Raw genomic sequence first — 24020 nt, forward strand, 5'->3', positions numbered from 1 at the left:
TCTTCTTGGGTATGACATGACGGGCAATTTGGATTTTCTGCCATTTTTCTCTGCAGATCCTCGCAAACTGTGTGGATGGGGACCGTCGGTGGATGGTCATTTTCCACTTTCTCCAGAGACGCTGGCTTGGGTTCAAGTCCGAGCCCTGGCTTGGCCACTGGAGGACATTTACAGAGTTGTCCCTGAGCCACTCTTGCATTGCTTGGCTGTATCCGTCAAGTCATCGTCCTGTTGGACGTTAAACCTTCGGCTCAGTTTTCTGTACTATGATCCACTCAGCTTCCCCCCTACCCTGACCAGTTCCTGCTCCTGAAAAACACCCCCACTGTATGATGCCGTCACCACTATGCTTCACCATTGAGACGTTCCTGTGCAAGGGATGAGCCGTCTGACGACTCTACAATAAAGCCCAGATCACTGGAGTGTTCCAGTGATGGATGTCTCTCTGGAAGGTTCTCCCATCAACACAGGTGCTCAGCCAGTGTTATCTCTGGGGTCTTGGTAACCTCTCACGGCACTGAAACACCAAGGTGACAGTTGGCCCTCGGTCAATGTTAGGCCATCGTTGAGCATCTGTAGGCCTGGTCACTGTGGTGTGTCCCACACCATTGCCCCTTATTGACCCCATTGACTTTTGTTTTGGCTGATTCAACATGTTCAATCAGCATCAACAATGTCGGGGTCCACTAGAGAAAGAAATCTATTCCTAATGGCAGTCTATTCCTATCTACTCCTATTGGCAGTTGAGCTCAATACACAAGAAGAGAAAAAGAAATGAAGAAGGTAAACAAACAGCTGATGTCAAGAGGGAGTGAGATCGAAACAAACTTAAAAGGTAAGATCATTTTTCTTTAGCCGTTGAGCTTTTTAGCAGAAACATTTCCTGATAATTGTGTTATTGTTCACTGCCACACAGTAAGTATGCTCTGTTTTTTTCATCATTGGATCATGTTGTAAATACGTTATATAACTGGCATCAAGTCTTCGAGTTTCCCTTTTTAAATGAGGATTACAGATTACCATGGCTGCTGGCGCAGAAAGTACATGCTGGCCACCCATCAGCTGTAGTCTCTATGGTTTGCTCATGTGCGACTTTTTTGGCCGAGACATTGTGACGTGAGGCGATGCAGGAGGGGGCCTTCCTTGCTGCTAGTTCCCTGAAGTCAGTTTGGTGTGTCTGGGCATTTACCAAGATCCTTCTCACCCAACTGCTCTGTTTAACCAGGCTGCCAGTTCTAGGAAGAGTACTAGTTGCTCCAAACTTATTCCATTTAAGAATTATGGAGGTTACTGAGCTCTTTAGAACCATTATTGCAGCAAAATGGCCTCCCCCAGATCTGTGCCTTGACACAATCCTGTCTCTGGACTCATTCTGACCTCATGGCTTGGCCTTTGTCAGCTGTGAGACTCATGTCCAATCAGTTGAATTTACTGCAGGAGGACTCCAGTCAAGCTGTAGAAACATTCTACGATGAGCAAGAGAAATAAAAGGTACCGGAGCTAAAGTCAAAGGGTAACAGCAAAGTTTCTGGCCACTTATGACGATTTCAAAATTTTCTGTTTTTGCATCTGGTCTGAATGTACTGCATATCTTTTGCAAATGCAGTTATTACTGAGTTTTATTCATGTCTACATACAGTACATGGAGAAATCTGTGTTTCAGTTAGTAATATCTGATTATGCTAAGCTAACAGATGTTTTTGGCTGTTTGTTTGTTTGGCCGTTTGTTTGCTGTGCTATTTTCATAATGTTAATATTGAGTAACAGCTCATCTCTATGTAAGAACTAATTTATAAGCTGCAACCTGTTTTAATTTAGTGATATAAGTCCACTTAGTAAAGACAAATGTGAGAACAAGGTTGAGTTTGAATTTAATAACGTACTGAAAGCTGCAGCAGCCATCTCCTGGAGTCTCATCATAGAACAATTAAAGTGATGGAAAATGTCACAAATACTGTAAATTCAAACCCCATTTGAACTAAAAGCTCACTTTAATTTTGTAGACCATAAATCCTTTCAGTGCTTTCATAAACAAACAACAATAGTAATGAAAAACACAAGAAATACAGAATAGAAGAGTCTTTTCCGATATAAAAATAGAAATTTTTAGGGAATGAGCGACACTGAGAAGCAGCCAATCAGCTTCACTAAATGAGCGAGGTCACCTGATCAGACAGAGAGTCTTGCTCAAAGAGTTCAGATATAGTTTCCTCTCATTTCTGAAAAGCTGAGGAAAAGCATACTGTGGTTCCACAGTATCTGTTTCAGGTGATAGTCTGTATCCCACAGGGCCAAACCTTTGGGAGGTTTTTTATTTCCTTCACCTCCATTCTGTCACTGTCTTTTTTTCCCTGACAGAGTTAGATGTCAGACTGCAGAGGTCAGAGATCAGGGGTCAGCTGTCCCTCAGGCATCGCACACTTTCTGTTTCGGACCTGGACCACCTCCTTCCTCTCCTTTAGGAAGTTTCCAAAGGCATCAGTCTCTTTGCTCTCCTCCGTTGCTGAAAAAAAAATCCTTCATTTACAGTTGTATTAAACAGTTCAATCATGTAATAGTTTTCTTTGTGTTTTTTACAATATGTGCATTTTTTACAGTGTATATTTGAGTTTTATATATTGTTGGTGTAGTTTACAGTATATATGTGTTCTCCAGTGTATATGTTTGTTTTTATAGTGTATGTGATTTTTTTAAGTGTGTATTTGTGTTTAATATAGTGTAATTTTTACAGTGTATATCTGTGTTTTTCAGTGTACATGTGCATTTTTTTACAGTGTATGTTTTTTTTTTACTGTGTCTATTTGCATTTTATATAGTGTATATGCATTTTTTAAAATGTATGCATGTATGTTTTTTACAGTGCATAAATGGGTGGTTGGGGTGGGTTTTCTTTTCTCACCAATGTGGTCAATATCATCTGTGTCGCTTTCCACCTCCTCCTCCTCTTCATCAGGGTTACCACGTGTCATAATTAGGTCACTAGGCCCAGCTATGTCAGTGTCTTCTGTGGACAGGAAGTCAATCAGCAATATATAACAATAAAATTCAGTGCTACAAACTTTTGGTGGATTTTTACAAACAGACTTTTATCAACCATCCCATCATCACCTTCCTCTTACTATTAAGATTTTCATGAAACTTGATGCTATTTATGGTCAGTATTTTTTAGCAATAGCCATTCAATGTATCTACTTCTGAACGTATCTCTTCATATGGTAGTTTTCATTGTTCATGCACTGGAGTTAGAATAACTTCGCACACATATGATGGATTGAGGGAGGAATAAGACCTGTCAAATAAAGTATCACCAGTAAATACCATTTTGTTTTCAGTATAAGTTGGTTCTACCTGTTGAAGGTGTGGTCGTCATGTCGACTGCTCCCAGGTCCTTCCTGAGCCGCTCCAGTTGCTCCTGCTGCTTCTTGTTTTGAGCTTCCACCTGATGGGCAGGAAGTCAGTTAAAAGATGGAAATGTATGAGTACAGACACTTAGAAACAGGAGACAAAAAAGGGAGAAACACACTCACCAGCTTTTTGCGGAGTCTTTCATATTCAGGTCGATACTCCCTGAAGAAGGAGGAGGAAGAGTGAGTTTATCACACAAACTTGTTTCCTTCATGAGAAGAGAATATATCAATGTTATGATAACTGCATGAAGGCGTTTGAAGGTGGAACACAGCATGAGGATAAATCTTAAACAGAAGACTGATGAAAAATAACTTTTTTATTACACTTTGGACCATCTACAGTCATTTTAGTGTACCAACATGTGTGAGGTTCCACAAGGCTCAATCCTTGGTCCTCTATTTTACATATAGTTGCTTCCATTAGACTTTATCATAAGAACAATAACATCAACAATGACTTCAGCTATCATAATTGTGCAGATGACACCCAAAGTTATCTTGTCATCTGTCACTGAGTGCTACAGTCCCATAGGATCTCTCTCCAAACTTTCTTCATCTGTATGCAGACAAAACAGATAATTGTGCACACACAACTGACACATCTTCTCTCTGTACCTGTTCTTTTTCATCTACATTCACACTGAGCTGCATTTCTCCAACAAACCAGTCATTGTGTCTACCTGAGTTAGATACACATAATTAGACCCATTAAGCTGTAGTATAGATGGAACTGCAGACTTGACTTATGAAATGAACCCACACTGTGAACTCTGGTTGTATTATGCCTGTATTTGTAGATGTACTCTCAGGTGAATTAAATGTGTAGGTGACAGCCTGTATGAAGGAATGAATTGATCAAACTAGGATGTTTAGAAATGGAGTTGGGTTTATTTCTGGTTTTGCCGGTCCAGGCTGGTGTACGAGCTTAAACCGTTAGACTTAATGCAAACTGGCTGGGCCGACATTTGTCACACTGACACGTTCAGGCAAATTACAAAGTAGCCTACATCAGCAACCTGTGCCAACAGCGTCACAGCACTAAATCCAACTTGTATTACATTAGTTATCAGCAATATGCCAAAATGAGCCCAGCTACAGCAACATAACAAAGATAAAATATCAGTAAAGGTAAAAGGGGCAGAGTTGCACACGCTGTGCTTGTTCACAATAATGTTCAAGTGTTTTGGGGTGATGAGGAAACATAGCAGAGTCTCCCACGAAAATTAAAAGTACACCAATATGGCAACATTTTAGATTTGAAGCAAGGAAAAAGGTGTCCTAATCCAGCCAGTGCACTGTTCAGAACTCAACTTTTTTCAGATGGCCTGTTTCTATTTATAGCCTACCCATTGCTAACTTTGAAGGACGGCTCATTCATGAAATTGCATCTAGGAATTATCTAGATGATACCTCCTTATTTTACTATAAAAATCAACCTAGGTGTCAGCTGGCTTGAGGGGGATCGCAGGGAGTTCAAAGTTTCTGGTGAGCTGAATGACTATCGCTAATAACAAGCTAGGCTACCTGCTGTTGGCTATACTGTGTCATTTCCAGTAAATGACACAGTATTAAACAATTGTTTTCTGTTTAAAAAGTAACGTTACAAATGTGGGAAGATAGCAGATAGGCTACTCACCCATCTTTTAAGTGATGACATATCCAGTCTGATCTGGAGTGCACAGCTGATAGGCCTGTTTGATTTGTTTACACGACGTGACAGAAGTGCATATTTTGAGTATTCAATGTGAACGGAGAGCTTCGAAGTTATGGGGTGCAATGTGATAATAGTTAGACACTCTTTCCTGTTAGGACACAGTGTTATTATGTTCCACTCAGGAGTAGCTGCGAGTCAAGTGCGTAAAATTCAGTATACCAGTCCGATCCAGCTCTTAATATTAGACCAGTTTGAAAAATTATACACCAACCCAACCCTTTTTAGAGAGTCATAATGTCAGATTGGTAACATTAATAGCCCACCCTAACATGATCTGACATCAACTTCTCCATGTTTGAGAGAAACATGAGGTGTAAAGACCAGAGGTGAGGAGCTGTGTTTGCGCATCTGAATACAAAGAATGTGACAAAAAACATCTGTGATGAAAGAATGAACCAAATTGAAAAATAGTTTGCAACTGTTTTAACTCGCCTCTCATACTCTTCAGCAGCATCCTCCACCTGAACGAACAGCTCATCCAATCCATTTCCTGTCACTGCGGACACGCCCACCACCTGCAGACACAGAGACAACAATGTCAGGAGGGGTGGACCTTTAACACTGGGCTCTAATGACTTTTATTTTCCTCAACTTGGCTCTACTGAGAGTGAACATGCTCATGAGTTTTTGTTTTATTTTGTCCTTATATTTTCCCTGATCAGCGATAGGAATGCAGGCATTCATTATAAGGATGCAGAAGCTGTGGTAGAGGTTGTTAAAAGCAGTTAATCTAACATTTGTCATGTCGATCAAAGACACGTTACTGAAAGAATTGTTATTTATCCAAATGGACTTGCAAGAACCCGCACAGCTGCAAACATCTCATCCACACAGTGCCATTCTCTTGTGACTATTTTTCATCAATGTAGGTATTCAGCTAGCAATAAAGGGAGATGATGTCACTTTTCTTAATCCTCCCCACACAGCTCTGATTGGTCGACTGTGTCACAACCTGGTGGACATAGCTGTCCCTGAGCACAAGACCAGATCTATATGAATCACTAAACAAACTACAGATGTGGCTGTTGACGCAGGGATTTGGAACCATGCTAGCTGTTTATACAGTTTAAAGGACAACTTCAGTATTTTTCAACCTGGGCTCTATTTCCCCATGCGTATGTGTGCATATGATTCATGGGTACCACTCGTTCTAAAATTGGTTCAGTATTGAGCCGCAAAACGAGCTAAAACGGTAATGGGGGCAAATGCGTCCTGTATAAAAGTGCTTTTTTTCGCCACTGACCGGTTCAGATCGCCAGTGCTATCTCTGTAAATAGCATATGGTAGCGGCCCTGGGGCAGTGGTGAGTGTGAATGAGTGGAGTCAGCTGTCAGTGTTGGAGCAAAAAGGCGGAAGGCGTCCCCGCTTGGTAATGTAAATGAGTATGTGTGTGTGAAGTGTGTGTTACGCTAGAAGAGTCAGAGGACAGAGTCTTTTACGTGCTACCCCCTGGAGTGTTACCGGAGTTTTTGGAGTGCTCAAAATAAATGGGCCTTTTTCCCGAACGCAAGAACAGGATGTCGCACAACACCCCGTACAGCTTTCACAGGCTGCCTTTGTCGGACGGCGAGATGCTGAAGTTGTGGCTAGTTGTGCTACAGATAGATGCTAACACTCCTCTCCAGACACTGCGCCTTGCAGACCATCTGGTCTGCAGGGCTCACTTCTCCTAAGATGACTACTGCCAGCCGAAGAAGAGAAGACATCCAATCCTGAAACACCTCTTCCTCAAGAAAACGGCTGTCCCACGAGTAGAGAGAGCTACAGACACAGTGGAGCAAAGCTCGTGACATCACACAGCCCAGAGGTAAGGGAAAGGCTAAGTTAGCATGGTATTTACAGAGATAGCACTGGCGATCTGAACCGGTCAGTGGAGAAAAAACACACACTTCACACACACATACTCATTTACAATACCGAGCGGGGACACCTTTCGCCTTTCTGCTCCAACACTGACTGACAGCTGACTCCACTCATTCACACTCACCACTGCCCCAGGGCCGCTACCATATGCTATTTACAGAGATAGCACTGGCGATCTGAACCGGTCAGTGGCGAAAAAAAAGCACTTTTATACGGACGCATTTGCCCCCATTACCGTTTTAGCTTGTTTCGCAGCTCAATACTGAACCAATTTTAGAACGAGTGGTACCCATGAATCATATGTACACATACACATGGGGAAATAGAGCCCAGGTTGAAAAATACTGAAGTTGTCCTTTAATCTGATCCCCGGAAGTCAACCCCCTCCAAAGAGGACAGCCGTGCAACATAGATTACCATAGTGATCTATCCTGGTTAAAAGTGAGCCAGCTTCGTAACACAGGGAAATCTGAGTTAAGACCTAAGGTAATTGGTTAGCCCGCTAATTTCACTTTGTGGTACAAGCCCCAAATGTTTGAGTGTGGATGAAGAGCTTTACGAAAATGCCCTTGAAATGCTGGTGTAGATGCACATCATCCAGGGTTTTAAATATTAGACAGTTAGTATGGATTTACTGTGAGCTGTCTAAATATAATTGGCTATGCAGGAAATCTTTCTTGGTTCAGCCTCTTGGTCTGTGTGCAGTGTGCACCCGCTTACCCTCAGGTTGGTGTAGAACTCGTCCAGCACCAGACTCATGGAGCGTGTCAGGTTGCTGACATACGAGGTTTCCTGGTTCAGAGCATCCTGAAAAACCTCAAAGTCCTGCATCCACTCCACTGCAAAGCTGTGGTCAATAATGTCAGTCTGTAAAAACAACACAAGAGAAAGCATAAACAAACCAGCAGCAACTCCTTGTTAAAATTTCCACCACAAATCAATTCAAACAGCAGACAGGAAGTGACCTCACCTTGTTCATGACAACAATGAAGGGCAGCTTGGTCTTGTAGAGAATGCTAAAGAAAAGAAACATCAGGTGAGACAAAGAACTGAAACCAGAACTGCAAAAATATTTTGAGACATGTCAGCTGTGTCACAATTACATGCAGTAGGTACTGATTCTATGCAGGTTTTGGGTCTGGAGTGTGGTCACATTGGAAAAGTGACTAAATTAAGGCAAAATAAAATGGAGACTAAAAAACACTAAATTTTTGAGTTTACAGTTAAAAATTTGACTTTTTTGTGGAGAATCTATCCGAACTGATCCAATCTGAAGGACACATGCTAACACCAATATATAGGCGTATTTATAAACCAACAGAAACGTCACAGAAACAGAAAAGCCACCAGGAAAGCCTGTAAAAGACTCAGTGAAAGCTACAGATGCGTATTGCTGTTCTCTTTACAGACAGATTTTTAGAATATATTTGTTACCATGTAGTGAAATTGCCTCCATTAAAAGTATTCTGAATGAGCTATTAGCAGCTCCTGTTTGCAGTGTATCCATGGATATATGGACAATTATCACTGGATTACTCTGATACCAAGAAAACTTAAAATTGTGATGATTTACAGGCAAGTTCTGTTTTTCTGTTATTTCTAAGTGGATTTATGGACATCAGAGATAATGATATTATCGGGAAGCCTAAGTCACACTAAATGATATCAGTATGTGTTTAATGTCTGTGTGTTCACATTTCACTGAGCAAGGAAGAAGGAAAAGAGGGAGATCTTTTTAATCTACTAAACCTCCTGCAGTATCTTCTGTCTCTCTCTTTTGGTTGAATGAGGATTAGGTGAAGTTTAAGTGAAAGTATCTTTCTGAAGTCACAGTTTTATTAACTTGCTTTATGTGCTGCAAGAATTGTTTCGTCCCCTTATAATACAGAGCACAAACAGCAAATAGTTTCTTTTTTAATAACTGTGAAAACACTATACTCTGAAGAATTAATATAAAGCACATCCTGTATGCAGTTAGTGTGTAGTATGGAGCTGCAGTTCATCAGTTTTATCTTATCTGCTCTGTTAGCTCCCTCTACTGGAGACTGAAGTAACTGATGCCAAACACTATCTCACTGCCAATTGTTTTGGTCTATCTATGCTTTAGTGTTATCTAAAAATGGAAATACTTAGTTTAAGGCCCTGACAGACCAAACCAACATGAGAGGACTAGCGGCATCGAGAGCCCCCTGCTGCATCGCCTCACGTTGCCATGTCTCAGCCAAAAGGTTGGTCAAAAGGCCAACTACAGCCAATGAGGGCCAACAGTGCGGGACATACCCTACTGACAAGGGCAGCAGACGCTCACCAACAGCCTGACTTTGACCGACAGCCAACCATCGGCTTGGTGTGTCAGGGCCTTTACACATTACTGAAAACATTGGCGATTATTTTTGCAGGGTAAAAAACTGTGAGAAAAGTTTCATATCTGCATTTTTCATATTAAAGATACTCTAAATGATCTTAAGATGGTTGTGCTATGATCTGAAGAATCAAGTGTTGTTCTACCCTGTGGTGTTTTTGAAAATGTTTTTACAAACAGATTCTGTTTTCAAATTTCCCATTTCTGATCGTCTGACTGCTTGAGTTTCTTGACACATCTGACTTCTTTTAGTGATGTCACCGTGTTCATACATTTTACATAATTGGTGCACACAATGTTATTATAACTGATAATAATTACGAACGGGAATCCAAAAATAACATCCTAGTGTAAATAAGACAGATTTTATTCCCTCTGCTGAGGGTGACTTAAGTCTGGTACCTGCAGGCGTACAGCATGTTGGACATGAATGTGACAGGGTTGACGCTGCGGGACGTGTCCATCACATAGACAACTACACAGGGGAAGGACGAGGCCTGAAACACACATGTGGAATATAAATTATATAATATATTGTCAATAAAGGAGAGCAATCAGAAGCCCAGCGTGCAGACCCACCAGAGCCTCTGTGATGATGGTTCCAGACGCAGACCAGGTGAAGACTTCAATTTGACCCGGGGTGTCAATCAACACGTACCTGCAGAGGTCAGAGGTGATCAGACACAACACAAGTAGTGATAAGCTTAGTGTAAACACAGAGTGATGAATGTAGAGGAAGATGAGTCATCCAGTTGAGTGAAGGGAGTTTGGTTATGGCGCCGCTAGACTGACAACAGCACTGCTTTTCACTTACATGAGCAACACAGCAGGTGGAGAGGGACAGGTGGGTGCTATGGAGGGCAAAGTTCAAGTCAGTGACCTGCTGGTGCTTTCGGGTGAGGTTAATTTAAACACAATGTCTACAACTTCTTTTTTTCATATTTTATCTGTCACAGTAAGATAATATAAGATATTTTACAATGAAAACTTAGACAACAAACATCAACAAAGCACTGAAACAGAATTTTCATTTCCTCCTCTACTTTTTTATTGCTTTGTTCTCAGGCAACCTGTATTATTTTACAAGATGGAAGTCACATCTTAACACCACTTATCCATATAATTTCCAGCACTGCTGGATGAGCATGAGGGCGTCTATTTTAACGCAAGGTATGAAGAAAAGATTTCCCTCGATACCCTGGAATTTGCATGTGTTAAGTCAATCATACAGAATGCCAGCCCTCCTCTGATATTGCTACATTTACCTCTGGTTCCTGTTTTACTTTGACATACAGAGGACTGTGTTGCTTACACCTTCTGTAGTAGGGATGGGCAGCACAAGCAAAAGCACTATTCGAAAATCATGGCAACTATTCGACAATTTTTCGAATAATCGGCAAATAAGAAGGCGAATAGTAATAGTCGCATTAAAAAATTGATTTTTCAAAAATAAAACAACTATTCAAAATTCGAAAATTGTGACCCATCCCTATTCTATAGTGCTTTTTAATTACAGCACCACTTTTATAACTGTATCTCAGCATGATGGTGAAACACCATCATACTGAGATAACCCCAGCCGGCAGTTGTATGCCTCAACAAATAAGTCAAGTTGCAGTTACAGATTCCATCCATGTCTGTGAAAACATGCTTCCACCAAAATCAAGTCAGTTCATCGCTGAGTTCAAGTGAATGTTTGTGCCAAATTTGAAGAAATTCCCTCAAGGCATTCTTGAGATATCACATTAACAAGAATGAGACGATTGGACAGACAGACAACCTTAAAAGATAATGCCTCTGGCCACAGCTATCGCCAGTGCGGAGGCATAAATAAAACAATTTGCAGCCAGTCATTTTACTGTTGGAAAACCAATCAGCTGCTGAACCCACACAGGTCAATTGTACAAAGACAAACAGGAAACTGTCATTAAAGAGTAGGATGAGGATGGAAATGTCCACATGGTCAATAGCAGATGTCGGCAGATTCACAGTCAAGCTTCACTGTCACCGAGAAAGCCCACTCTGCTATACAGAGACATCACAGGGACGAACAGAACGACACTGACAGCACAAATAGCACTTAGAATGTGGGGAAGCACACAGGCTGATACTGACCGGTGATTCTGTTGCTTCTTCTCTATGAACTGCATCACCTGAGAAACATAAACACACACGTATTACATCATCATCACAGCTTGTTCAGTCCACTGTTTGTCATGATTACTTCAGAGTTTGGGTTTGAATTAGGACTGTCAAAATTGCTCAAAAATGATGTTCGAATATTCCTTCTAAAAATAACTCATAGGTTCGAACCATTCAAAAAAATTTTTTTCGCATTATGTCCACAAGAGGGCAAACTAATACGGAAAGGAAGGAAACATACTTGTATATGTATTAATACAAGGAAACATAACTACTTGTAGGTATTTTTATTTCAACATAAACGTCTTTGAAAACATTTACATACCTACACATTAAAACACATAAAACAATTATCTATAACATTACATTAGAAACGACCGCAGACCTCTCGCTTGCCCCACCTCTCTGACCCATCAGGCCACACCGCTCACGGAAAAGTTTCCTTTCGGCGCCCATGTTAACCGATTGTGTCATCCACACCGGCTGTGCCGCGCAGCTCCGTGGCCGGCTCTGGTCTATTTTCTGCACGAGGCGAGCGAATGTGTCAAGCCGGGTGACGGGGACAACAGCTGGGAGCAGAACCGCTTGTCGACCAGCATGAAGAAATGCGCGTCTGATGTGAACGTTTTTCAAATTCAAATTTAAATCCGAATTTAGAATATTTGTTGACAGCCCTAGTTTGAATGGTTTAGTGCTTTGGTTTACATTTTCAGAGCTTTAGTCTAAACATTTAAGACTTTTAAAGTGAATTAAAGCTTTGGGCTTTTGGGGCTGTTGAGGACTTTGGTTAAGATATTTCAAACAGTCCAAAGTTTTTAGAGTTTACATCTATGAGTTAAATGGTTTAACGCTTTGGAAGAGTTAGACTGAGTCACCTGATCAAAGCGTGTAGCAAACAGGTTGAGTGATGTCACTATGCCTCCGTTTGGTCCAAGGCCGTACTGCTTCATCACCTCCTTGTAGTTCACAGTGTCCCTGATGTCTGGAGGAAAGAGGACAGACAGACTGAAGGCTACAGAACTGAACACTGTCTGGCTGGACCAACTCTGAATGACTCTAAATAAAGCCTCCATAGAGTGGCACTTTCTACCGCAGAAAATCACCAATAAACGCTTCCACAGACAACCAGACACGCTCGAAATATGATCTGAAATCGGGGAGAAACTTACAACAGCAATAAGTTCCTGGTTCCCTGATGTTAGCATGTAGCTCCACGCAGCAGTGTAGGCTACGTAATCTAAACACGTACCGTAACATGACTGGAGCAGATCACCATATAAAGAATTTCAGCACACTAAGATGTCAAACAGTAGATAGAGTAGAAAAAAATGGAAACAGAGCGTTCAGATAGGCAGAAAACCTGAGGTTGTTGCTCACAGGGATTACTTCTACATATGCTTACTATATCAATTACCTTGCCACGTTCAATCTGAACATCTGACATTGTAACGCTACTATACAGACACAGTATGTAGAAAAGTATAATAGTTCCCCTTCAAATATATGTTGTGTCCATAAAATAGACTAGTCCTCACCGATGTTTGCAGGGAAGGGGACTTCATGGACAGCAGGGTCCAGGTTAATGACATATGGAGGAGCTTTACGAGTGTGAAGGTGAGCAGTCAGCCTCTGGAGGAAACAGAACAAAACAGATCCGAATAGAGCTATTGTACATAAGAGGCATAAAGTTGTGTTATTTCTGTTCAATATAAATTTTTATAGAAGCATAAGTATCACAGATGTGCGTTACCATTCTTTCCAGTAGGGATGCATGCCATTGGATTTTTTCGCGGGATCTGATACCAATATCGACATATACTTTTACCCCACCTAATTTTACTCTCGTCTCTTCTGTAGTAGAATTATCATCATATTATGCATGCATACTCTTATCATGATGACCAGCAGATGGAGACATGATATATAGAATCCTTTCCAGTGTATGTAATAATCATTCATTGTGCAAAGTAAGAAGAAGCATGTTTGCAGATTGAAAAGTAATAAGAAGATTCTGTTCATTTTAAAGCCGATATTGGCCGATACCAATCACATGCTGACATTATCACACATCCCTACTTTCCAGCTGAAACAAAATTTTTATTAAGTGATGACTATCTGTGGGTTCTGCCATAATTGAGTTAAGTTTGTGCATTAATTATATTCAGACTAAATCCAATGTCTTAAATTTCAGCCCCCACCTTTTCTAAAATAAAAATTATTTGAAAAAATATCTTAAAATAGAAATGATTTAATAACAGAAATTATTATAGTAAATATGTTTTCTATTTTTTTATTGCTGCAAATGTAGCCTACAACTGAGTTCTTTAGCTTCAAATGCAATGTTGGAAATCCCAACAATCTACAGACTATAGACTATTTTCAGCGGCGGATTAATCCACAGTTGGAGCAGTAGTGAGTCTTCGTGGCAGCAGGCAGACACACAACAGTTGTTAGATACATTGACAGTTGGTTCGAGTCTTTGGTCCATTAATCTGATATGTACAAATGATGGTTACTTGAGAAACTGTAACGTTAGCTAATATTATCCTACAGTAGCTAATAGTAAGCAAGCTTGCAATAGAACACGTTACAGTGATTAAACTCTATTTTCCATTATATCCACTGATGTCTAACGAGAACTTGGCGCAGAACAGTTTTTTAAACAGCCTCGTGAACAGTTTACCTTCTCAGCTTATTACCTGTCTAAAGGAGCTAACTCATGCAGTTAGCTACCGTTAGCCACGCTCGCTAACTGACCTGAACGAAGGTGGTTTTCCCGGACCCCGCCATGCCCAGCACGATGAGACACACGGGTTTGTCTCGGGCAGTAGCTCCCGGTGCCCCGCTGTCTTTTCCCGCTGCTGAACTCTCCTGATTTTCCATGAAATCCTCCTTAGCACCGTGACACTGTGCCGCGGCTGCCATGTTGTTGGATGTTGTGGGAACCGGCTGCCGTAAAGACACCGCGACTGACGTAAAATGTGACGCTCGAGAAGGAGGAGGAGATGGTGGGGGTCTTGGGGGGAGAGGGAAAAGTGCACACTACACAATATTAACCGCTAGAAGGAGACCAAGGCTTTGTATAAAAGCTTGTAATAAAGCTTATGGTATATGTGGGATGAAGTCAGGTAATTTGAAAACCACCTACAATCCCGAAGAGTACACTGAGTGATATTTTAAGAACTTGTTATGATTCTCTGCTATATTTCTATAAAGAAAATATATCGCCAAGTGAAATACTTTAGAATGTCTGACCTTCAAACTCATCATAAACCCCTACCTCACTCCTATGGCGTGTTCAGGTGAAATAAGACAGTCATGTTTGTTTGTAGTAACTGTTTAAAACCATTTATCAGTTCAGCCATTAATTCATTAAATTAAACATGTAACCTTACTATTCATCAAAAAACATTTTCTTACTTTTCTGCCATGCTTTCCCTGTTATTTTGCTGCCTGTTTCCTTGTTGCCATATTGTCTTCAATGGATGCACATGTGTGTAACTGATAGCTAACTCTGGCCTGTTGTGGCTAACATGGACATTTTATGTTTTTAAGTGACAAAAATGCAAAAAAATAAAAAATAAATAAAATTTAAAAAAAAATTGTTATGTGACAGGGTGGCACACAACACCATAACTCCCGTTTGTATGTTACCTGTTAAAATAAAAACATGCTGGTTTTACTTCAGAAAAAAATCACATTTTAGCTTAAGTTTTGTCCCAGTTTACCCAAAATGTATTACTAACTCACTCAAAACAATTTCAGATAAAAAGTGTATTGTGAAAATGTTTTGATTACAAGCCAAAGATTTCATAAAATGCAATATCCTACAACCATTTTTGTTGTTATACCCTTATTGATTTAGCTAAAGTAGGCCTACTCTTATTACCATAAAGGGAAAATCAACATGCCACATGATTTACCTATCAAGTTCTGGGACCAGTGATTTATTGAATTTTTGCTCAGCACATCCTAATTATCTCAGATCAATCAAAATGATTGTTTCATGTAAAGGACATTTGTAGTAACAATGCAAAAACATTTTGGTGACTGGCTGCTAATGTTTAAAGAGCCCAAGATGTAAAACCTGAACCAGAAATATATGTTCTTTATTAGACGGTGAACAAATAAAGAAATTTAGGTGAAGGAATTTTCCCCCAAAGCATGAGGAAACAGTGGAGACAAAAGCAGAACCTGTCATTACATGCCTAACCCCAAGTTTGACTCTTTAAACAAGTCTTGACCCTAAATGACCCCACTATGGTAAGCTCACCCTGCTGTTAGCTACATCGTCAAAGTTCAAAACCTACAACAAAACATAAAGACATAAGATCATCAAAAGTGTGTGTTAGGTTAAAAAAAAAAAAAAAGCTGACACTGACCACAGACTACAGCCAACAGACACCAGACAGTAACACAAGGACTGATGACAGTCGTATACAATGTTGAGACGTTCAGAGAGAGCAACACTCAAAACACACTTGTAAAAGCGTTAAAAACAGCTTTACTTTTTTAACTCTCCTGATTTTCCATTAAAACTTCCTCAGCACCGGGACACTGTGCCGCGGCTGCCCTGTTGTTGGATGTTGTGGGAACTGGCTGCTGTAAAGACACTCCGAAAGATCTCAGTCTGTTGTAATGGGAGAATATTCCTAATCCCCAGACCCCCTGTCTTGGTGTTCCCCAGGGGTCCTCTTCTGTTTTCTATTTATATGCTTCCTCTCGGTCAGATAATCAGTAAGCACAATATTAATTTCCACAGTTATGCAGACGACAAGCAACTTTATGTTCCGCTGACTGGTAGTGACCGTGACAGTCTCTTTCATGTTATGGCTTGTCTCTCATATATTATGTGCTGGATGCCACAAAACTTCCTCCAGCTGAATGAGTCCAGATCTGAGGTCCCTCTTTTTTGGCCCCCAAATCCATGCTTCCGATTCATCACATCTGGATAACAGTAAATACCTGTTCAGGGCTCAGCCAAAAGGCCATTTCCCATCTTCATTTTCTTCAAAACTTGGCTACCGAATTTAAAAATCTCCTCAAAGCATACTTTTTAGGAAGGCTTTTTTATTTTTTTATTTATTTACTCTGTTTTGTTGGTCTAGTTTTTATCAATTTTATTATTTATCTTGCTATATAATGACGAAAACTCTGTCTGTGGGTGTGTCTGTTCCACGTTTTTCTACTCACTGACGTGGTAAATCTATGTGAATCTGCACATAGGCATTGAGGATTGGCATAGGTAGAAGATGACAAAGCTACTTTTTCCAAAAATTACACTATTATTAGTATATTCTTTTACAAAGTCATTGCATTCATCCCGTGAGTTACTGCGCACGCACGTTGATATATGTATCCACCTCAAATGGACATCAGCTGTAGCCGAGCAGCGGAGTTACACTGTGCACGTGCTTTAATATATGCATCCACCTCAAACAGACATCATCTCAGCTGCAGCCGATAATGATAGGCTTATCTTAATATATCTTAATGACGAAAACTCTGTCTGTGTGTCTGTTCCGAGTTTTCCTCCTCACTGACTTGGTCAATCCATGTGAAATTTGGCACAGTGGTAGAGGGCCATGGGAGGATGCGAGTGAAGCAATATTACATCAATTGGCCAAAGGGGGCGCTATAGCAACCGACTGAAATTGCAAACTTTGAATGGGCATATCTCATGCCCCGTATGTCGTAGAGACATGAAACTTTGCACAGAGATGCCTCTCCTCATGAGGAACACATGTGCCTCAAGAACCCATAACTTCCGGTGATACAGATTTTCCGGCATTTTTAATTTTTTGAAAAACACTTCAAATCGATCTCTTCCTAGGAAGTTTGACCGATCTGCATGAAACTCGGTGAACATAATCTAGGGACCAATATCTAAAGTTCCCTCTTGGCAAAAGTTGGAAAACTTACTAAAACTGAGCTTCTATAAGGCAATGAATATTGTGGAGGGCGTCGCCCATCACATAAAGGTGTATAACATCTCAAGGGTTTCACCGATCACCATGCAACTTTGTAGGCATATGACCACACATAATCTGAGGGGACCCCTCCATTATTGACCTGATCAAACAAAATGGAGGCGCTAGAGAGCTAATTTCTTATCTAGGCCTAACTGCCATATCGATTTTTACTAAACTTGGTAGATATGTAGAACAGGACACCTCAAGATGACTGGAGAAATGGAACTCTAATTGGCAACTGGCTGGTTTTGCCTATATTTGACAGGAGAGTGAAGCATGACAGGAAGGATAGGAGAGAGAGAGCAAGGAAGACATGCAGCAAAGAACAAAGGCCGGATTCCAACCCCCACTGCTGCAACAACGGCTAGCCGCACCTTTCCCATGTGAACTACCAGTGCGCCCCACTTTTAAGTCAATACAACATATAAACACTTTAACTATGTGCATTTCAACATGCTACCTCAACTACTAATGTACAGTTTAAGTCCACTAACTATCCCACTATTGGCAATGGTACTACTGTACTTTCAATAAAGCAATCGCACTTCAAATTCACAAAAACTCTGTCTGAATACATTGCTCTTCTTCATGGGTTCAGTTGACTATTTAATCTGCAATTTCCTATGACCTGTATCCCAAACACACACCATGTGAAACTGTACGTGGGCAACTGTGCACTCAATGGGTATGGACTAGTATCCATGGTTTTCAGAAACATACAATGTGAATATTCTTTCTGGTGGTTAGGTTGGATGTTTGAGGACCATAGCTTTGAGCCTGTGATATCATGGGTTTGGGAGAGATATTTCTGAATATCACTTCTTCTGATGAGATTTACTTTTCAAAGCCAATGAAACAAAGAGAGGATAATGAGCCATATTTAGCTTCTATATGTGATGCTGCATGACCGTAGATCTTTCTCGCAGCAGACATGCTGACTTGCCACAACAGGAAAAGCAAAGGTTAAACACATTTTGTAAATGATGGCTCTGATTCACCAAGTTTCCCAGTAAGCCCAGGACTTAGCACACCTAAATGAAACACAGTTGTTTTTGATGTTGGATGTGGGCTTTTCCTGTTGTGATGTGTGCTGTTAAAAAGGTTTGGTGCACAGTCCAGATTCCTCTTCTGTTGGCTGTTATATGCTCAGAATTATGGAGTTTGTTTTCACCCACCTCTGCACAGATGCATTATAATGCTGTTGATGTTTGAACTATAGTAAACCTCAACTGTTACCTTTCCTGCAGGAACAAGGGTTAGACAAAGAGAGGAGGCAGCCCTGAATACGTGTCAATTTAAATGTTAAAACATTAAAGGGATAGTGCACCCAAAAATGAAAATTCAGCCATTATCTACTCACCCATATGCCGAGGGAGGCCCTGGTGAAGTTTTAGAGTCCTCACATCCCTTGCGGAGATCGGCGGGGGGAGCGGCTAGCACACCTAATGGCAGACGGCGCCCCAGACTAACGTCCAAGAACACAAAATTGAATCCACAAAGTATCTCCATACTGCTCATCCGTAGTGATCCAAGTGTGCTACAGCCGCGACATAAAATCTTGTTTCGAAAAACGTCATATGAACTCTGTTTTTAGCCTCACTGTAGCCTGTAACTCTGACTGCTTCTCTGTGCTCCGTGTTCGCGTGTGCACGCCTGTGTGAGACCAGCGAAAGCATGAGCTTTGCTCAATGCTCCAGCAGGGGCAAGCGCAAATCGTGGCAGCGGCATCTAGCCGTGGCACTTCCGGTGGCATCCTCAGGTGCCGCGGCAACTTCCGGTGGCATCCTCAGGTGCCACTGACTTGCTGCGGCAGCTGAGGCTGTTTGAGGCACTTGGCACTCACCTACCACGGCATTTACCGACCTGCCACGGCAACTACAGCTGTTTAAAGCAGCTGCCACTGGATGAAGTGACTGTGGAGCTGTTAAATGATCGTTTTTAATAAAAAATAATGATAATAAAAAGTGATTTAACCATTAAGACTTGGCACAAAACAATGTAGCATTATCAGAGCACTAAATATTTGTTGAATTCATTAATGCCAAAATCACGTGTGCGTGCGCGCACACACACGTGTGTGGCGTGTGTGTGTGTGTGTGTGTGTAGAAACAGCTGTTTACCTCTCTCTCTCTCTCTCTCTCTCTCTCTCTCTCTCTCTCTCTCTGCTACTGACCTGACACGGCAACTACAGCTGTTTGAGGCACTTGCCACTCACCTACCACGGAATTTACCGACCTGCCACGGCAACTACAACTGTCTCAACAGCACAGTAATGAAAACACTATTCAGCTTTTTTTGTTCGCTCTTTTTATTAACATTGTTATTAAACTTCTTTCTCAGTTTCCTCAAACCTGGCAAAAACTTTGTAATTTTTTTCATCCACGAGTTTTTCACAGAATTTGTCATAGTCCTTTCGTTTTTCGAAGACAAAGGTGAAGAGTTCAGCTGGAGAATCCTCCTCACCATAGTCTTTTCCCCATCTTTGCAGTAAACTGAGGGTCTCAGTTTGTTCCTCGTTGTCCATGGAAACAACAGCAGGAAGTTGAAGTCTCCCATCAAATTTTTCTTTGCTGCACCAGTCAGCTGCAGTCATGCTATTTTCCTGCAGAAAAGAAAAAAAATTAAGTGTGGTCAAAGTATATAGTAGGCTACATATTTGTGTTGTTCTCAAATAATGCCTCAAAATTATTGAGCATTTGCAGTGCATAATTTTAAACGGAATACTGTTTTAATCAACATTTGTGTAATTCAAGACCTTACAGTTGTTTCTCTATTTGTACTTCATTCACCTCCAAGATTCAGCTTGCATATGAAATACTTAATCTGCCAACATATACAGGTGTCTATTTAAGCTTCAAGGGCCATAATGTCAAATTAATGCTCTGGTGATTGTGAACGTTATGTACAACTTCCGCCATCAGGTGTCGCCTTTGAGCAAGTGAAGTGGGCTCTGGCCACTTAACAGCTGTGATGGCAAAGCCTTAAAACCAGAACAACTTTGTTGTTGCTGTGTATTGCATTTAATAGTAAGAAGCAATTTAGTACTTTCAGCAACACAGTTTTCTGGTGGATCAGAGCAACTTCACACATTGTAAGTTTTTGTTGCTGAGTGCAGAAATTAAGTTACTGTCAGTCAAACTATGTACCAACATCAAATCTGCCCGTATTTATGTCTTCAAGACACTGACACTGCTTTGATATATGAAATATATACAAGTTTCACATGATTAATCTCCAGAGAGAGTGTGTGTGTGTGTGTGTGTGTGTGTGAGAGAGAGAGAGAGAGAGAGAGAGTTAGTGAGTGATTGATTGTGTTTAGATATGTCTTACCTCTTCTGAGCTTTCTGTGTCCCCTGTTGTGATCTCTGCAGCTCTGAAAAAACAGTAAAAGTTAAGGATCTGAAAATGAATCCATGCTACATTCTGCAATTATGTTAACTTGACCTGCCAAACTAATTTATGCCAAGACAGACAGAAAAGATAAAGTAATGTTGTGCATGCGCAGCCACAACACAGACCATGTCCTTTACCTTGTCTTGTCCTGGGAAGATGTGCTCTTCATAAGCAAAGATTCTGCTTGGTATCGGCACATGTTGCTGTTGTTTTGCAACCACTTAATCAAAATCTACAAAACAAACATGATTCTACTCTCTCTCTCTCTCTCACACACACACACACACACACACACACACACGCACACGTGATTTTGGCATTAATAAATTCAACAAATATTTAGTGCTCTGATAATGCTACATTGTTTTGTGCCAAGTCTTAATGGTTAAATCACTTTTTATTATCATTATTTTTTTATTAAAAACGATCATTTAACAGCTCCACAGTCACTTCATCCAGTGGCAGCTGCTTTAAACAGCTGTAGTTGCCGTGGCAGGTCGGTAAATGCCGTGGTAGGTGAGTGCCAAGTGCCTCAAACAGCCTCAGCTGCCGCGGCAAGTCAGTGGCACCTGAGGATGCCACCGGAAGTTGCCACGGCAAACAGCGACAGCTGCCGCGGCACCTGAGGATGCCACCGGAAGTTGCCACGGCTTGATGCCGCGGCCACGATTACATCACGTGACACGTGCACCGCAGGGGGAGAGTAACCACAGTAGCTAAAAGATAACTTGCACGACGGTCTTTTAGCAAAGTACAGCCCAACATGTGTGAAGAATTTGAAATTGAGGAGGAACAGCATTTCTTTGTTGAGCCGTATTTTTTGAGCCCGAGTATACGGACGGAACTCAGGCTACTGGACGAAGCAGCCGCTGCAGTTCATGAGCCTCAGCCAGCCGCAGAATACCGGAGTCGAGCACTGGAAACCTGGTGGTGTAGTTGTTTCAAATGCAAAGCAATGCCAACGGATGAGGAAAGTCTTTGCTGCTCAGACTGGGAATTGGCGATGCCTGCACTTGAGAATCTGGACATCAGTACTGACGAGACTGCTGCTCTTCAGAGACTGTGCATCACCGATCACCCTGAGCGCGCACACATGAACGCGGAGCACAGAGAAGCAGTCAGAGTTACAGGCTACAGTGAGGCTAAAAACAGAGTTCATATGACGTTTTTCGAAACAACTTTTTATGTCGCGGCTGCAGCACACTTGGATCACTATGGATGAGCAGCATGGAGATACTTTGTGGATTCAATTTTGTGTTCTTGGACGTTAGTCTGGGGCGCCGTCTGCCATTAGGTGTGCTCAACATGTACCCAGGGGTTAGGCATCAATGTTAAATGTATTTAAACTGACATTCAGACTTGTTTGGGTCAAATTTGGTTTAAAACCAAAGTTATCAGTCCTTTTAACAGCAAAAAACTGATAAAATTACTTAACTTTCCAGGTGATATTTCAGACATAGAGCGCTGTGAGAGTCAGTGAGCCCTGAGCCATGCGCCCTGCTGTGGTAACTGACGTCCTTCTCCTGGTGGTGTTGACATTCATGTCAGACTCTGCAGCTGGTAAAAACCAAATGGTCCCAAAATAATGTTCCACACAGACAACAGGAACATAACACTGACAACACTTCTTCTTTTCCTGTGACACAGGGAATCCTGTTCCAGACTGTGGCAATGCTGCCACATGTGAAGGGATCGATGATGAAGGCTGGCTCCAGCTGGGTGAAAACTGCTGTTTGAAGCCATTCAACACATTGTATTTGACCTTTGATGAGGCAGAGGTGATGAGAACAAACACACACACCAGCCTTCAGACAGTAAATGTGATATCATCCTGTTCAGACAGGCCTTGTCAAGTGATAGTGAAGGCTAATTCGTATTTCTGTTGATTTCAGAGAGCCTGTAGTGAGTACACATCAAACAGTGGTTTGAGGGGAACTGCATCGATTTTCCATCTCAGTGTATTTCCAGGTGTTCGGGAGTCCTACTATGCATGTTTTAAAAGTAGTATGAAACCTTTAGTGTCTCTGGAGTTAACTGTATGAAGTCTGATAAAAATGATGTGATGTCACTTGAGTCAGGGTTGGTTTGAGACTACAAATTTGAAAAGTAATACAAATCTTGAGGTGTGTAGTTGTAGATACACAAGTGCAATGATGAATTTATGGATTACTCTTTTAATGCAGATCAATGGATGGTTGGATGAAATAAAGTGCCAGATGAATGATGGCAAAACTATAATCTTTCATCTTTTTGCTCTTTTAGCACTATAAAGATTATCTGGTTCCAAATGGGAAAGAAGTGGAAGTAAAATGAAAAAGGATTAAAGCATGATTATAAGAGTTCTTCAGTTTCTCACAAAAATTCAAAATCAATAGTTTGTAAAAAGTCAGCATGAACAGCAAACAGATCAGAACTAAATGACATCAATGGATCATTTTCCTTTGTGGTCCAAATAAACCAAACTATGGACCTTAGAGAGTCTGGGCTCTCCATTGATACTGAGGGCTCTAGTTTCCCGGTGCAGTGCGCAGGGTGCCGAACCCCGTGCAGAGCTAGTTTCGAGCAGCGCGACCTGAGGCACACTCAGTTTGGTAGTTTGGCAGACTGAGGTGCGCTGAGATGGGTGTGGCGGCGCAGCAGGGGGAGGTGTCGACAGATCCAGCTTGGCGCAGTGACAGTTTCATGCCAAAAGGCTTTGCCGAAGGTGTGCTAAAAGCTCACCAGCTGAAACCAGGTCTACTGTCAGCGCAGGCGGAGCGCAGCCGGTGTAAGCCGAAGTTTGGCTGACTGGCGGACAGTGCGCACACGTCACCAAAACCTCACAGGCAGGTTTCCAGAATATCAGGCACATTAACGATGCAATAAATACCCAAAAAACCACTATTCAATGCAACTATCTGCAATCAGCACATAAATGTATCTCTATATCGACTGTCCCGTCACATCTGATGTCAGATCAAAGGGGATTGGCACCGTTTGGCACGTTTGGCACGTTTGGCACGCGTAATGGAAACCCAACCTGATTTGATTAACACAGCTGCAAACTAATGAGTTCACATCCCTCTCAGCCAACCACAAACAGCCACAGCATCAGATAGGGAGTATATATTCAGCATCTGTCATCTTAGAAAAGTCCAAAGAAAAGAAACAGAGTGAGACTGCGAGAG

At 41.4% G+C, this 24020-nt stretch overlaps 1 protein-coding gene and 1 long non-coding RNA gene across 4 annotated transcripts; one reads left to right on the forward strand and one right to left on the reverse strand.

Annotated features, from left to right (window-relative positions):
* Positions 1–1859: 1859 nt before the first annotated feature.
* gpn1 (GPN-loop GTPase 1) lies at positions 1860–14442 on the reverse strand. Of its 3 annotated transcripts, none has more exons than XM_033631055.2 (13): positions 14246–14442; positions 13024–13117; positions 12364–12470; positions 11462–11499; positions 9926–10004; positions 9749–9843; positions 7955–8000; positions 7705–7851; positions 5554–5636; positions 3528–3567; positions 3349–3439; positions 2900–3001; positions 1860–2503 (listed from the first exon to the last, which is right to left on the reverse strand). In XM_033631055.2, exons 1-13 carry the CDS (start codon positions 14411–14413, stop codon positions 2382–2384), a joined length of 1212 nt encoding a protein of 403 aa, XP_033486946.1. In that variant the 5' UTR covers positions 14414–14442; the 3' UTR covers positions 1860–2381. The 3 variants fall into 3 exon arrangements, with proteins under 3 accessions (XP_033486946.1, XP_033486936.1, XP_033486955.1); XM_033631045.2 differs by having other exon boundaries at positions 2900–3004; XM_033631064.2 differs by having other exon boundaries at positions 2310–2517; positions 2900–3004.
* A 7089-nt stretch (positions 14443–21531) lies between these two features.
* Positions 21532–23048, forward strand: LOC117251038 (uncharacterized). Its single transcript, XR_004501182.2, has 4 exons — positions 21532–22147; positions 22296–22413; positions 22501–22631; positions 22746–23048. It is a non-coding gene; the product is annotated as an uncharacterized LOC117251038 (long non-coding RNA).
* The last annotated feature ends 972 nt before the right edge of the window (positions 23049–24020 follow it).

This window comes from Epinephelus lanceolatus, chromosome 2 (genome assembly GCF_041903045.1).
Source record: "Epinephelus lanceolatus isolate andai-2023 chromosome 2, ASM4190304v1, whole genome shotgun sequence".
Lineage (NCBI taxonomy): Eukaryota > Metazoa > Chordata > Actinopteri > Perciformes > Serranidae > Epinephelus > Epinephelus lanceolatus.

What these genes read in the sequence shown, in the direction of transcription:
- gpn1 (XM_033631045.2), bottom strand. Translation starts at nt 14,413, where the DNA reads ATGGCAGCCGCGGCACAGTGTCACGGTGCTAAGGAGGATTTCATGGAA. An exon ending in TTGCTACACGCTTTGATCAG is followed by an intron (nt 11,500 to 12,363) that starts GTGACTCAGTCT and finishes TATGTTTCTCAG; the next exon opens with GTGATGCAGTTCATAGAGAA. An exon ending in CCATCATCACAGAGGCTCTG is followed by an intron (nt 9,844 to 9,925) that starts GTGGGTCTGCAC and finishes TGTGTGTTTCAG; the next exon opens with GCCTCGTCCTTCCCCTGTGT.